A 17,352-nucleotide genomic window follows, 5' to 3' on the forward strand; every position below is an offset into this window, starting at 1 on the left:
GGCAAACTACAAAGGAAGGAAATAAATAGGTTAATAGTAGAATTTTCAGGGCTCGATGAATCAACTTGAGCGTGGCTTTACCATATTTGAGCTACACTGGACTTTTGGGCTTGGTCTGAGAAAGGATCAACTGGCCTTTGGACACCCGAGAAACCTTTTGTGATAATGCAGGGATAAGTCCTGGGAGAGTTTGTAAGCAGAATGTTGTCAGAGTTGATCATTCTTACGTGAAAATTAATTGTGCCACTCATTATCTATTGCTTGATAGAATTAAGACAAAGAAGGGGACAAATGTTACCATGCTTTGAAGAGGTAACTAGCATAAGAGTTCTGAAGTTAGGATCTTAGCCAGATTTCTCATCTGTGATTACTTTGGGCTGGCCTTAGGCTACCTGAGACCCCAGGCAGACATGTTTTTGCAGCTCTTTTCATATATATAATTTAATTTAGCAAAGTAGATGTGTTAGGACTACTCACATAGCCCAATTTCCAATGATCCTAAGAAATAAATACTACAGCAGTTGAGGGAGATAATTTGATTTTTTTCAAGGGGTCTGTGGAGTCCTAAGATGATCCTTATAGGCAAAAGTTCTAGAGCTCTTCAGGACATTTGGTGAATGCCATGTGGGGTAGAGGTCAGAGAGTCCTCTGAAGGAAAAAGATAGAAATCAGAGGCCCTTGTGGACTCTACTCAGACAGTACTGCCAGCTCTCTCCCAGAATCCAATAGAAAATTCGGGAAATTTTGAGGAAAGCCTGTCAATGTGCAAAGACCACTAGAGTAAATGCCTCGGGGGTGGGGAATTTCCCTTGCCTGGGGCCAAGGGTATTACTGAGCTACTTTAAAATGTTCTTGTGAAGAATAAATTAGATAATGCTTGTGACTTACTTAGATATTTCCTTGGAGACCACCGCAATCAATCAATGTTAGATGACTAATGATATCCACCCACTATTCACAAACTGTGTCAACTATACCAATCTTTATATACACTCCAGTCAGGTTGTTGTATTTTTATTTCCATTGGTGTATAAGTAGTAAAGCATGATTCACCATGTTTGGTACAATGGTCATAAATCTTTTTCTTCTCAACAACCATGACCCGGACCTTGGAATTCCCATGCTAACCTCCTTCCCTTATTCCTAAGAGAAGGAAATAAAAAGGCAAGACGCTAAAGTCAATATCAATACTTTCGTGCTGCTAAGAAGTAGATGATTGCATTTAGGTGATCTAAAATTACATGGTGGTGTTTGGCAATACATATATCCCCTTTGCAGCCCTGTATTTTAAGTAAATTGTCAAAATATAAGTGAGTCTCTTATATCCTGATGGCGTACTCTCATGTGGTGCTTTCTTGTCTTTACAGATCCCCCAGATTAGTTATGCATCAACGGCACCTGAGCTAAGTGATGACCGGCGCTACGACTTCTTCTCTCGCGTGGTGCCACCCGATTCCTTCCAAGCCCAGGCCATGGTAGACATTGTAAAGGCCCTAGGCTGGAATTATGTGTCTACTCTCGCATCTGAAGGAAGTTATGGAGAGAAAGGTGTGGAGTCCTTCACGCAGATTTCCAAAGAGGCAGGTAGGATGAGATTGCTCTGATCAAGTTGGCTCTCTTCAAATGTCTGTGGCTTGTAGAGTTCTCTTCAGACTTTATTAAATGAACACTACAGACTCTTACATTCCCAGAGTCCTGTGAGTTACACCTGTAACGTCTTCATTTGTAAGACTTTGTTGTTTTTGGAGAGATTTTCGAAGTTGTGAAACTGAGATCCCTTGAGTACTAATAGAATAAATGAAGAAAAAAAGTGTATATCTTACTTCTGCCTAATGGGTAATAGGGTGGATTCTAGCCTGTGTATGAAAACATGGGAAAATGTGGCTGGATGTACCTCCCCATGAAGACTCTTCCTCTCTGCCTGTCTCCAAAATGGAGAGAATAATTTAGAATTATGTGAATGCAATCACGGTGCCACTTTGATTTGAAGAATACCTGCAATTCCTCTGAATGACTTGGCCAAAACAAAAGTAAATAAGTTATCCAGGCAGTAGAATGTATTTAGACAAACAGTCTTTCAAACTTGAGATTATTTTGAGACAGTTCTCTTTAGCAGCACTTGGAGAGGATTCTCTTAACGTTTGTTTATTTAGCTCAGATTGGAGGTAATGGGTTCAAATATTTGGCCAGCTGTCTTCCAGTGGGCAGATTTTGAAAAATGAGACAAAATTCTCTCACTTAAAAATTTTGACAGTAAGTATTTGGGTTTCCCCATATGGATGTATTGGATATGGTAAATACATACAAATATGTATGCTTAGATATTCCCATACTGTTCTTATGTTAAAATTGGGGGTGCTCAGTGTTGTAAGCATTTCATGCAATTTAAATTGTTATTTACCAGAACAGTTTACTGACCATAAAAGCAAACAAACAAGCAAAGCAATAGAAGAGAGCTCCATGTTAGGAGGAAAGATGTCATAAATTGTGAAGATACAGCTTTGAGTATTTGACTGTCAGATTACAGATATACTCTGAAATATAGTGCTTCCGGATATGGATGATGCTAAAATAAAGAAACTAGGGCTTGTTTGTAAATCTCATGTTTTTAATTCAGTGCATTGTTAGCTGTAATTTCAGAACTTCACAGGAGATCTGGGAAGATCTGTGAGATTCTTATTCTCTTCCTTCTGACTTAACACAGCTGACTAGATAGCTTCTAATCATTGTCAAGTCTCGCTCTAACCACCATTTCTGGGTTCAGATGCAACACTCACAAAAACTTCCTTTGCTTTGCTGGGTTGGTCTTACATTTCTAGTGTCTTCTCCCACAGCACCTATCACAGGTTAGTATAATTTCTTATTTGTTAGTTTGTTTGTTTTTCTATCTAATCTTCATGACTATAGGAGACCATGTCTGTCTCATTTTCTACTATGGCCCCAGGTGCTACATTCCTAAGGGACACATTTATGCTACAATTCAGTTAGAAACTTTCTGATTAGGAAAGAAATCTTAACTCTGGCCTTGTGGTATGCTGTGATTTATAGGACTCATTAACAATTGACTTCATAAATCCCCAAAGAGGTATCTAATCATTTTTGATGCCTATGTTTTTCTTTCTTTCTTTGTTTTTCTGAATCCTGCCTTGATCAAACTAAGGCTGGAGGCTGACTTAGAAAAATATCTAAAATATCAGGATAGAATAAAATAGACAAAATAAGATGAAAAGAAAATATGGGTAAAATAGTAAGATAAAGCTTAGAGATAAAGGGCAGATGCCATTTTGCACTATATCGTTGTTAAAAGTGAGCCTCAAATTTAACACTCAAGTTTAAAGTGGATGAAGCAAAGGAAGAACACTGCCCATTCTGTTACAGGATTTACAGTGTTCATGAGGTCAAAATCATGTTGATTATTCCTTGCCTTGGGATCAAGACAGATGTTTGCTCTGGGTCTGTATAAAAAACTATATTCTATAGACAGGTCAACAGTGACTTTCACATGGTTGTTTATTCCTGGTGTCATTTGGTGGAAACTTAAGACATTAATATCTGAGTTTGCTATTATATATAATGACTCTTCTAAAAGGAGAAGCTCTTATAATATGATCTGAACTCCCTAGCTCATCTTTTTCGCTAATCCTATGTTGAAAAGCCCCAGCTAAAAAATAAAGATTCTATCAGTGGCAGCCATTTTGGATGAAATCTTTCCATCCTAGAGCCTTTCCCCTCGAGGATGGGAGTAGCTAAAAAGCCAGCTGGTGCTACAGAAATGCAAGGAAACAGTGAATGTTTAGGTGATGTCTTGAAAATTAATACCTCTTCAAGGTATTAATAATAAGTAGTATGGTATTTGTTGTGTATATATAGTAAGTATTTAATAAGTATTCTTCTTTTATACATATTATAGTATTTGGCATGTATTTATAAAAAGTATTTAATAAGTATCCTTCTTTTATATGTATTATGATATCTGGTATGTATTTATAATAAAATGCATTGGAACTATATCACATGTGCAAGTGATTTAGACACATGAACTTATGTGCTTAGCAAATACCCCTCCTTTTCAATTAGAAGAAAGGAAGAAAGAAAGGAAAGAAAGAGAGGAAATTAGTTTAAATGATGTGGAGTAAGTCTACTCAGTGTTTGTATGGCCTAGAGCAAACATGAAATACATTCAGTGAGTTTCATTTCTGTGGGCCTCTCGTAATGCGTGCATCTTGCTGCTGCAAGGGTGATTCTGGTATTTAAAGACACACATCCCATGACCTCTAAAAAGAATCCATCTCCTTCCTCTGATGTTCAGTTGAAGAAATAATCTATATTCCAGTTCCAAAAAAATAACAATATAAAAGAAAAACTTATCTATTGGAATTTCTGGACAGTATACATGGTTAGGGAATTCTCCAGGGTAATTTTGAATGTTCACTTTTTTCTTTACCTGCAAACTCACCCTCACAAAAGATACAAACCCAATGTTTATGGGTACGTGAGGTGATGTGGCACAAAAATAAATAAGCACACTTGTTATGGTATCAGAAAGACCTGGATTTGAATAATGGACTCCATCACTCTCTTATTTTAGCTATTTTGACACAGGTTTTAACTTTTCAAGCCTAAACTTCCTCATAGAAAGAATGAAATTAATGATTTCTGCTTCACCAGGTTGGTAGAATATATAAGATGGTGCATGGGGAAGCATTTAATACCCAGCAATATCTGATTACAGTGCATCACACTGGCTCCCTATAAATAAGGAGACTGGTTGGTTGAGTCTGAAAACTTTGAAAATAACTTGAGTAATAGATGTTATCTGCCTTGAGTTGTAATTAGAGGGTTATTTTTAAAGCTCTTTCTATTCTTATTAACATGCTGTCACGATGTAAGATGGATATGAAGAAAAGGAAGTGAGCTATTTGCATTGTCCTATGTATGTAGAATATGTGTATGTGTGTGTATATATGTGTGTGTGTGTGTGTGTGAGAGAGAGAGAGCAAAAAGAGAGAGAGGGTGCATAGACTCAGTGGTGTTGTTTCTGTGTACTGCTGGCAGGTTGGAAGCATTTACTTCCATTGTTTCTGAACAGTTTGACTTTGAAGATTGTGATTCTTTTCCTCTATAAAGGGCCTCACCCTTTTAAAAGGCTTTAGCTTCAAAATTTACTTTAGACTTAAATCCTGAGGCAGAGGCTACTTATAAACCAGAGCCTAAAGCATCTCCACCATGCACACAGTCACAGTGCACGGATGAGCGCCTCTTCATTATTTACTGGTAGAACAAACCAAGACAATGATGTCTGAGAAAATAAGCCATCCTTTAACAGAGGCCATGTAATTGTTTAAAACATGGAAGTCTAGGCACATTTTCACTAAGCTGTGAAAGAAAACCTCAATACTTATTCTTTCAAGTATAGTCCGGCAGATTTAAATATGCATGGATGCTGTTCCTTGTTGAACTTTCAAAGAGAACTGTAACATGATTTTCTCAGATGATGAGGTTTTGTAAAACAGTTATATTTGCATAAATTGCCCTGTTTATTTGAATGAATGCACATGCAATAGCAACAAAGGCAATTTATTTCTTAATATTGCAGGGAATGAAGGAAAATCCACTCTCAATGAGCTTTAAAATTCAAGTCAACAAAAACGACCTAAATTAGACATTAAAAACTCCTTTATCTAAGTGAGGGTCAAGGTAAATGTTTATGATAGCATGTGGCACTAATGAATTCCAGATTCTTTTAACCAAATCTGATTCAAACACTGTAAAACTAAGGACTACATATGTGACTCTTACAGTCCATCAGACTATTTCCAGGAAAATCTCGTGAATACTGCTTGACAATATAGCACAAATAGTAACAATTGTTACTGCTATGCTGCCATCATACATGTCGATTTCTCAAAACCTGAAAGAACTATCCTTTTGGTATTTTACGGTGATCACTTGACATAGTTAGTTGTATTTCAATTGTTCTTATAAAGTGGTTATTATTCAGGTAAATTCTAGAATTTATTTTTAATTAATACTTTATCATAGCCTAGCATATTCTTTCCTAAAATACTTAGAGGAAGATTTGATTAACTGTTATTAACTATTATTCAGTCTTCAGTTCTTTAGATCTCAAGCTCTATTAAAAATACAAAAATTATTATTATTTTTTTTTGTATTTTTACGCCAGACGTGATGGCGTGCGCCTGTAATCCCAGCTACTGGGGAAGCCAAGGCAGGGGAACTGCTTGAACCCAGGAGGCGGAGGTTGTAGTGAGTCGAAATTGCGCCACTGCACTTCAGCCTGGGAGACAGAGCAAGACTCCACCTCTGGAAAAAAAAAAAAAAAAATAGAGCTAGATGGATTTTCCTACTATGGAATTTCAGAGCACTGTATGCCTCTCTCTTTCACAGATACAATGTTCTATGTTGTTGTGTGCATTTGCCCATTGTCAGTCTTTGCCAATTTACTTTAAGCTCCATGAGGGCAAGGACATTTTCCTGTGTTTCATTATCAAAGATAATTTCTAGTACATAGAAGGCAGTCAGTTATTATTTCTTAACGGAAGGAATAATTGTATTTTTCCCCTTTGCCCTTTAGGAAAAAAGGAAGCATGTAGAGAAAGAGCTTATGATATGTAATTTTGCTAGAAGGCCATAAAATATTATATCCTAGATCTGAATTTACACCATTATTTCTTCTCACTATTCCTATATAAAACTGATAGCAGTATGGGGCAACCAGGCTGTAATTCCTAATACCATCATCTATATTGAATTCTGGTTTTGTTTTTTTTTTTTTCCTTTCTGTCTATGTCAGGGTGATTATGGAAAACTGACACATTTTAAAACTAGGTAGATTATTTTCCTAATGAGGTGTTTGGTTAATTCAGCTTAAATATAGATATTAAACATTTGAGAACTCAATTTTAAGACACAAAATCACAAAATTCTTTTAATGTCATTTATCTTTAGGTACATTTAAAACTAAACTGTAAGTTCCTCAAGAAAGACTGCATTTTATTTGTTTTGGGAACCTCAGTGGTTAGCACAACATTTTAGCTTTTAACTCGTGCTTCATTTGTTAGCACCTCTTGAGTATGTCCCCTTCCCCCATCATTACAGTGACCTCTGAGACCCTCTTAATTCACCTTGATTTATAGCTATTATTATCCATTCTTCCAGAATAATCCCTCCAAGACCTTGGTGTAAGAATGTCTCGTTTCTTTCAAAGAAAGTATCTCATTATGTGGAATAATTTAGTTGAAGTCATGCTTATGCCCCATTCTTTAAAAAGTTTCTTTGATCCCTTTTTAAAATATGTTTTGAATCTTTGAAAGAAAATGCTAATTCCTGAGGTACTAATCTAACCTCATTTCCAGTGTTCAAGTCATCTTGCCATCATCCCTATCAGAGAACTTTTGTAAAGCCCCTGTGATAAGTATGCAAGTGGCCATGTCACAGATTATTCCATCCATGGTTTCTAGGTTTATCAAAAATTAAAATCATAGCCATGTGCACTGGCTCACAACTGTAATCCCAGCACTTTGGGAGGCTGAGGTGGGCAGAACACTTGAGGCCAGGAATTCGAGACCAGCCTGACCAACATGGTGAAACCCCGTCCCTACTAAAAATATAAAAATTAGGCAGGTGTGATGGCATGAGCCTGTGGTCCCAGCGACTTGGAAGTCTTCCCTCTTTTAGAAGAAACTGCCGCAGTTCCCAGTAAGCTTTGTACTGTGGAATTTTTTTTTTTTTTTTTTTGACTTTGATTCTGACAACTGAGCCCCGTTTGTTTCTGCTTATTTTCTGATTTTGTTTCCCTTTCCTTCCAACGGATTCTGTTTATTATCCCTTATAACTTAAATTATTTTTTCTGCTTAATCTAGACATTATTGACTTCTGTTGTCTGCCTTCAACCTTCATGAATATAACCAGGGGTGTCTGTGAGTTCCACAGCACCCTATTTAAACTCTATCATGGACTTTGTTGTATTTCACTGTAATCATCTGCCTAGTTATCCTCTCTCATTAGAGAGTAAAATTCTTGAGGCTAGACGGTATGCTGCATTTGATTTTCAGCACTCGATATCCAGAGGCGTGCCCAACAGAGACTGGGTTCAATAAATGCATGTTGAATTTAAAAATAATGTGTTAGTCATATAAGTGGTGATGTCTTTGAGGCTGTAGTGGGTACAGTAAAGCTGTTGAAAGTTTTTCTAATTTGAATTTTCTGAAGTGATCATCGATCTGCTATAATTAACTTTATAGGAGGGAAAAATGGGAGAAGAAATCTGGTGACATGACTTGTACTTATGCAATATGTATCAGAATACCTTCTTTATGGTAGGTACTATTTCAGGGTAATAATGATAAATAATAATTCTAGTAGAGACAACAACAGGACAAAAACCTCTCTGTTTTCAAATAGTAGAATTACATATTTAGAGCAATGAACACAGCCTGGTTAGGGCATACTACAAGGAAAGATTCTGAAAGAAGGTAGATCTTAACTAAATCCCAAAGGTAAGTAGATGTTAACCAGTCAAAGCTGACCTAAAGAGGTTTGTGGATGACATGCTTGGAAGAGAGAAGCGTGTTAAAAGTCCAAAATAAAATTGCTTGATAATATTTAAATACTTGAATGTTGTAAAAGAAATACTATTGCTTTGAAAAATTGTGTGAATCTTGAATTAATATGATGGAAAACTCTCTTCCAAGCAATGTAGCCATTCCAAAAAAATTTCTGGCTTTTGAACCAAGAGCATCGGGTTGTGGCCCTAATGCCTCCAGTAACGCATTGGGAACTACCATATTGTTTCTCTGGGTTGGAAAGTCATCACATATTAATTGAGAAAACTAGTCTTTCTTGGGTCAGACAATTCTCAGATGTTTATCTTCCTAATTAGAAAGGATGGGTTTCTCCCAAGCTATGGATTGTCATTGTTGCCATGGGACTAGAAATAGATAGTGACAGGGTATTTTTGCTAGATGAGAAAATAGACAGTGAAAACTCATATCTCAGCAATTCCTTCTCATCTCCTCTGCCCGCCATCATTGCACTTGATAAATTTGAGGGGATATGAAAAGATCTGGAGGTGAAGTGAACTCTTCCTTTACTTGCCTATTTTAAGCACTGCCATAGGATGCATGTGCTAAGGAGAAAAAGGTGATGGGATTCTGGCAGAGAGGTTAAAGATGCAGTGTAAGGTAACATAGGTCATCTTTATATGGAGGGGTAGAGACTCAAATATGGAGAATTTTATTAAGCCATGAAATTTCTTGGTTAATTGGCTGAGGGGGAAGAGCACTATTGTTCTATGACAGTTTACATTGGGAAGTAGTCACACTTTTGTAATAATATCATTATAATCAATAAACTTTAGGGGCAAAATGTTGAGTCTTCCCTATTTAAGGAAGATGCATTCAGCCTTCAAGGCGAAGCTTTCTCTTCCTAGTCTTCACAAAAATATTCATTGAAAGAGATGGCTACTTCTGTATCTCATAGGTTTTGGGAGATGTCAGCAAGAAAGAGAAATTTCAGTAGGAAAATTTTATATGTATATTGGAAGGATATTGATTAGTTTATAGAACTGGAGGAAAGTACCCAGAAAAAGTTTCAAGGATAGCCAGATCTAGAGTAGCTAAAAATTTCAGAGTAGTAAAATTTACTTAAATGCTTAGTGTCATTACTGAAGTCTAGCATATCCAATATGTCCTCGACTCATATCATGGTGCTCAAATTTCAGTATCTTATCAGAGAAAGTGAACTAGTGACTCATGGAACTTGCCTATGTTTGAGTTTTGGGAAAATAGGACGCCTTGGTTTTGAGTCTCTCCAAGGCCATAAACAATAGGGAAAATATATTTCCCAATGTAATTTTAGTGTTGTAACCAAAAGTTGGGTAGTCACAGTGTAAAAAAAAATGTTATCTTTTTGGTTGCCCTTACCAAAGGCTCCCCACTGTTCCACCCCCACCCCTGGAATACACAAGTTAAAAGGAGTAGCCCTAAACTGGCCACACACACAAAAAGAAGTATTCATTAAAACCGAGGCATGAAAGTGGGCACCGGAATTAGTCAAATGGAGAGTTCTGAAAAACAAGTAAATACTCCAATCCAAGAAACATTAAATTAATAAATGGTTGCTTGCAAAATATCTATTTATTGGACTTCAACTGCTTCCTAAATTGTTTTGTATTTTGAACAACCTGATATGTGTAAATGCAGCCTGTTTGAGACCTGCACAAAGGGATCTGTTTTCCTTTAATTTGGCAAATGGATTCCTGCTGTTAAATCTTTCAAGAGATTATAGAAAATTCTACAAAGCTCCACATCAATTGCATTAGCACTCTCAGTCAAGCTGAAGGGGAGCAGATGATAAACATTTCTGGGAGTAATGGTAGCCATTCCAAACACACTGCATTGACTGACTTTGAAATAATAGTTTGACCTTATGTAGCTCCAAGTTTGTCTATTTCCAGTTATTCATATTGCTTGTTACTCTTTTGCCTAGATTACTTAAAAGCAAACACTTAAACCATATTGTCCATAATCACTGGACAGTATTATTCCATTGCATTAATATTTTTACATTTGGCATTAGTTGTCAAACAAGCTCCTGTTTAAATAGGCAATCCTCAAGTATCATTACACTCTAAAAGCAATGATATTAGGATGTACCTTTGAGGAACTAGTATATAGGTTGTGAGAAGGCAGAAGAGCAGACAGAAGATGCTGGTAGGAGACTAAGTATTAGTCATGAAACAAAAAGATCATGAGAGTAGAGTCTCAATCACAGGATGCTAAGTATGGGGGGAAAGCCATGGGACAAAGGTACAGTCAGGAGAGGATGGCCCTGGTAATCAGTTGCTTTATGTGTTTTCTTTATATTGCAATGTTTTCAATATTTTCTGGAATATTCCCTTAATGTTACTGAACAAAAAGTTTCCATTTCCTCATGCAATGTGGGTAAAGTTTAGATGGAGCTTATTTTCTCTGAACAAATTCACTCAGCCTTAGATGATTGCATTCAGATAGAGTAATGGCTTTGGGTGGCAACCGGATCAATAGCATAAGACACTTCTATTGAGCTGTCTGATTCCCACTTTGACTGGCTTTTGACTGATAATTATTATTTGCTCCCTGGCTTGTGTTCGCTTCCTTCACAGGGAAAACACATCCCCATATCTATTATATGAAAACATAAAAACTTGTTTACAGTTGACTGTGTATAAAAAACAACTTCAGCCTTGAAGTCAGCCTCCTAAGTGTAAACTGCATGGATTAGTTCCCAGTGAAATAATGAGGACCTGACCATTTATATCATGACCTTGTCTTATGCTCCAGAAGGGAAGAACTGGTACCATGCATCATGACAATAAAATTTCTAGTTATTTGGAAAGTTCTTTTTAATCTATGTGAGTTTTTTTTTCCCCCATTGTTGTTTTCACTTGTTTATTTAGTCTTCATTGGATATTGAAATCACTTTTTCAAAACATTTTTGAGAATTAACCTCTCCCCCAAAAGTGTAAGTGAGATATACCAACATGGGATACTTAAGCAGAAAAAAAAAAAAAAAAAGTCAGAATTCTTTGAAAGAGTATTAGGCAATGCAAAAAACCTGAGGAAGATGTAAGGAATCAAGAAGCTTGGAATGGACGGGAAAAGAGACTACTCTAGTGATGCAAGCAGCAGAAGATGACAGACTGTGTCCTCAAGGTATCACCAGAGGGATGAGTCAGCTCCAACTCCACAGAGGCCTTCAATTCTGGGCTTCAAACTCAGCATCAAGTAAGAAAGCACCCCATTGTCTGCTGTTGATCATGTGGTCATCCATTGGCTATAGGAAGGTGGGGTGGTTGACTGACGACAATTCCGTAGAATGGTGATTTTAGATATCTCAGGATAAACATAGAATCTTGATACCCAAAGAGTAAATAGTAAGGGAGAAATGATAAACGCAAAGGATGAAATGTGATAAAATAGATTTTCTTCTCTGTTCTTGTAGAGCACATTTGGAAAAAAAGAAAAAAATTAATAGTGATATAAATTTTTCTACTTAAAGTTGTTCTGTTAAAATTTTGAAATTTGAAATGAAGGGATTTTTTTTCCTTCTTCTTTTATTTTTCCCCTCTAACTAGATCCTCAAAAGAAACCATCACAACTTAAAATGCATGTAGAGGATTGTTCAAGCTACTAGCTTTCTAAAAAGATACAAAATGTAATTTTCCAAGGTTTACATCTGTGATACCGTTAAGAGTTTTTTACAGGATAAGAATGACTTTTGCTTCTTTGTGCTGGACAGTTTGTATAAACAAATGCTATTTCTTTTTTTTTTTTTTTTTTTTTTTTACAATCCCTGAATTCCTCCCAGCAACCTGTGGAGTTTTGATAATGGCAGTAAACAAACATTCCTGGAAATGTAGAAGAGTCAGAAGACAGGCCTTGTTACTGCACTCTTCCCTACAGGGACATGGACTTAATAAGGTGGCTGAACAATCTGTGCTGAAGCCCAGGAGAACCAAGACTCCTTAAGAAAGAAAATGACAGGGGCTCGTCACATGCCGGGAAAAGGATGAGAATCTCCTGGTGGTGCTTGCCGTGCAGTCTAATAAAACTCTTTTCAAAAACTGGGTGGGAGAGCATTGCAGAAAGAGAAGTTTTTAGTAAAAATAGCTTTATAGAGCCTACCATTTGTTGTTCAGTTGGGAAAATGCAAACTGTAGGAAGAGGAGTTATTTAACACACATCTTCATTGTTCTGAGATGTGAATAGGTAAAAGAATGCAAAGGATAGAATTGAAATGCAAACTTAGGTAAGGGTTAGTATTCTGTCGTAAAACACACTTCCACAAATAGGCTGACACAGAGAAAGAGGATTGAAGACCTCTGCTTTAAATCTCTTCCCCCCTCTCTCAGCTTCTGTTTGGCCATTTAGTTATTCTCCTTTGTCTTTTATTTTTCCTGGACAAGCCAATCCCCACCCAACAAACTTTGCATCTCTATAGGCTTTTACTCAAGCAGTGTCTTCTGCTTAGAACATCCCCTCTGAAGCTCAGTTGCCTGGTAAACCCTCCCCTTAGTGAAGTTTCTCCAATGTGTCCCCTTCTCCCCACCCTACTCCTTGTAGTGTTCCTGCCATCAATACATGTATCCATGGCCATGCATTTAATTTTGTCACTGTTATAATATTAAAGATTATGCACTCCTTCAGGGTAACTACAGGTATTAAAAATAGGGAAGATGAACTAAACATTATTGGGCATCTCTCCCAGTCCAGGTGCTGATCAGAGCTTATAACACAGTCCCCTGGAAATATTAAATACTAAATAAACATTTGTTGATGTAGTAAAATTCTGGCATCTCCAGTCCCTAAATCTACTTGCCTTTTTAATTTAAATTTTATTGTAAATCTCACCTCTCTAGGGAGTCTTTTAGTCTACCCTGTGTTATATTAGAGACAAACTGCTATAGTAACCTGGTAGAGAAACATGTATTTCCCAATTCCTTAAAGGTAGTTTAGCTACCAGTTTATGACAGATTATAAATGTATATAATGTTAATGCTAGGTTTCAGATTGCAATAGTAGTGATTTTCTTGTTGTCAGTGCTGTTGAGCTTGTTAAAGAAAGACCTAATGTAATTATGTTTTAAAATTGAAGCTTACACTAATTCTGCCCATATATTAAAGGGTTTCTTTTATGTGTCCAATACATGAAGTAGATTTTTAAGATTAGTTATGTGTGTATGAGAAAGATTAAGATTAAAATAGAGAGATGAGACATAGTTTGAACCACAACATAATGAAATGTTGATTTTAATGAATTGGGAGATGAAAAATGAGTATTTTCCCCCTAAATTTTAAAGATCTGTTAACATGAAGTACAATAAAACATGAAGATTCAGGTGAGATATATATTCTAAAGGGCAAGAATATTACCTGGCTCAAGATCAATTTGCTTTATTTAGCTTTTGCAGCATTCAAGGACTAAGTTCATCAGATAGGGAAAGAGGGTGAGACTAACTTCCTTATTCTTATTTTCCTCAAAAGTGAAAGAGATGAGTCTGGGAGGGAGCTCAAGCTTCATTCTGTTTTATGGAGAAAGACAGAGATTGCTAGCAGGAGGTGGATAGATGTTCAATACCTGTTATTCATTCTCTCCACCTTCCCTCTCTTTCATTCTTCAGCCCATTTTCATCATCTCGACAAACATCAATCGAACATCTGAATATGACTATTTCCTAATGGTTGGTAAACATAATTGAAGCCAGATATACCTAGGTTTAAATACTAGCTCTACTCACATTAGAAATGTGTGAGTCACTTACTCTAATCTAGTTTCCATTTTCGTGTTTATACTACAGAAATAAAACCAGTTCCTTCCTTAGAAGGCTTTTTTGACAAATAAGTAAAATACCTAATGCATGCAAATGCTCAGCATGGTACCCATCGTAGATTAAATCTATAAACATTAGCTACTGTGATGATTATTATAATGATTACTATTACCCTAATTATGTGAATATATTAGTAACAATATTAATAGTCCTTCCTTGCTCATTACTTCTATTATTTATTCAACAAATATCTGTTCAGTGCCTACTGGTGTCAAGCACAATTCTAGATCCTAGGGGTGAACAAAATAGGCCCAGACATTGCCTGTGAATTTAGGTGAGATGAACGGAGAGTAAACGAGAGTAAACAAATAACCATATAGTGTTAGGTATATATCTGTGCCCAATAAAAATGATGTCCTTTTATTTGTGTTGCTTATATTATATTGGCAGATCCAGATGGCTTAGAAACAGGGCGAATGGAGCTGAGATGGCAACAAGCATTTGATGATATTGCCAACATAATGCCAACAGAGCTTGCTAATTACTTGGCTGCAGAGGTTGAAGGAGATGTATAGATTTATGTTGGATGGTGATGGCTGTTACGAGCAGATTTGAAGAATGGGGTAGGGATTGAGAGCCCTATTTTAGACTTGTGAAGCCTGAAATGCCTACAGTATATCCAAGTGAAGCTGTTGAGCAGGTAGTAAGATGTATAAATCTAAAGTTAAGAGGGGAAGTCCACAATAGAGACCTAAATTTGAGATCTGTGTCAAAAATGCTGTGAGATGGAATGTGATCACTTCATTGGAGAAGATGCCTGGGAACTGAACCAACAGAGTTTTTCAAACTCTAAAATTGATGATCTAGTGAGATGAACTAAGGCATGCCTGAAGAGGTAGAAAGAAAACCAGGAGTTGAGGTGTTCCAGAGACCAAGTGAAAAAGTGTTTAAAAAAGCAAGGAAGATGAAATGAAGGTCCAGTGAGGCCTGAGAACTAATTATTGAGTTTTGCAACATGGAGATGATCAATGGCTTTGACAGATAATTTTTGGTGGAATGTTAAGGCCAAAAACCTCAATAGAGTAGGCTTAAGAAAGAATGGGAGGTGAGAAATTGGTCATAGTGAATAGACAATTTAATAGGAGAATATACTAATAGAGATAAGAGAAATGGAACTGTCAGAGATGTGAGGGCCTTAAAAAGGCAATTTGAGGATGTTTGTTTGTTTTCTACATCTACTTCCAGTCTCCCATTACTCCCATTTTTCATCTTCTCACTCTTCTAACTTTTTCTCTTTTTTTTTTTTTTTTTTTGAGATGGAGTCTCACTCTGTTGCCCAGGCTGGAGTGCAGTGGTGTGATCTCAGCTCACTGCAACCTCCACCTCCTGGGTTCAAGCAATTCTCCCACCTCAGCCTCCCAAGTAGCTGAGATTACAGGAGGGCACAACGGTACCGGACCAATTTTTGTATTTTTAGTAGAGACAGGGTTTCACCATGTTGGCCAGGCTGATCTTTAACGCCTGACCTTTGGTGGTCCTCCCACCTTGGCCTCTCAAAGTGCTGGGATTACAGGTGTGAGCCACCATGCCCAGCTTACTCTTCTAGTTTTTTCTATTCCTTTCATGCCTATTCTTCATCTTCCTCCTCCTCCAAACTTCCGTTGCTCTGGACTATATCAGACTAAGAATACAAACATGCAAAGACTCAGGCCTATCTTGCACAGAGCTCATTGTCTAGAGCCAGACCATGTGAATGGTATAACAACATATTGTGCTTTAGAAAACACAGAAATATCAGAAGAGGTAGCAAGACTGGGTCCCCCAAATGACATCCAGGGTGTTTGTCTCAGTGAATTCTGAGGAATGCTAGCTTCCTGATACCAATTCAATGGAAAAGGGAAAGAATCTTGCTCAGTGGGTGTAACCAGAAGCGCTGCCTTTCTCTTGAAGAAAACATGTGCACAACCCTAAAAAGAGAGAAATTTGTATTGATTCATTCATCAAGTACTTCGTGAGTACCTACTCTGTCTTCATCGCAGCTAGCGGTTTTGAGTAATCAATAGTGAATAGTTTGTATCCTCTTGGAGTTTATACTAACAGGCAAAGACAATAAACAAGTAAATTAATAAAGCAGGTTAAGGGGAAACTGTAGAAGTGCTGTGTGTTGGATGTTATTTTAGACAGGGTGGTTGGGAACACCTCTTTGAGGAGGGAATATTTAAATAAAGAGATGAATTAAATGAGGAACTGAACTATGTGAAGAACTGGGAGAAGTTACTCCAGATAGAAGGAAAAGCAATGTTCCAAGACCTTAATATAAGAATGTCTTGTTACTTTCAAAGAAAGTATCTCATTGTGTGGAATGATTTAGTTGAAGTCATGCTTATGCCCCATTCCTTAAAAAGTTTCTTTGATCCCTTTTTAAAATGTGTTTTGAATCTTTGAAAGAAAATGCTAATTCCTGAGGTACTAATCTAACCTCATTTTCAGTGTTCAAGTCATCTTGCCATCATCCCTATCAGAGAACTTTTGTAAAGCCCCTGTGATAAGTATGCAAGTGGCCATCTCACAGATTATTCCATCCATGGTTTCTATGTTTATCAAAAATTGAAATCATAGCCACGTGCAGTGGCTCACAGCTGTAATCCCAGCACTTTGGAAGGCTGAGGTGTGCAGAACACTTGAGGCCAGGAATTCGAGACCAGCTGACCAACATGGTGAAACCCCGTCCCTACTAAAAATATAAAAATTAGGCAGGTGTGATGACATGAGTCTGTAGTCCCAGCTACTTGGGAGGCTGAGGCAGGAGAATCCCTTGAACCCGGGAGGCAGATGTTGCAGTGAGCCAAGATCATATCACTGCACTCCAGCCTGGACGACAGAGCGAGGCTCCCTCTCAAAAAATTAAAAAAAAAACATAAAAATCACAACCTAGAGTCAAACTTAGCCTATTTCTAGCTGTGGACACTTGCATTGGTGAAGGAACAAAGAATGCTAAGACTTCTCAAAGTTGCACTTCTT

General features: G+C 37.1%; 1 protein-coding gene across 1 annotated transcript in view; it reads left to right on the forward strand.

Moving 5' to 3' along the window:
- The window catches only part of GRM7 (glutamate metabotropic receptor 7), a 912,442-nt gene that overhangs the window by 278,171 nt on the left and 616,919 nt on the right, over nt 1–17,352 (forward strand). The window contains exon 2 of the mRNA XM_050778591.1: nt 1,368–1,584. Within this exon, the coding sequence (XP_050634548.1) occupies nt 1,368–1,584 (217 nt within the window). The remainder of the gene's footprint in view (nt 1–1,367; nt 1,585–17,352) is intronic.

The sequence above is a fragment of the Macaca thibetana genome, chromosome 2 (genome assembly GCF_024542745.1).
Source record: "Macaca thibetana thibetana isolate TM-01 chromosome 2, ASM2454274v1, whole genome shotgun sequence".
Lineage (NCBI taxonomy): Eukaryota > Metazoa > Chordata > Mammalia > Primates > Cercopithecidae > Macaca > Macaca thibetana.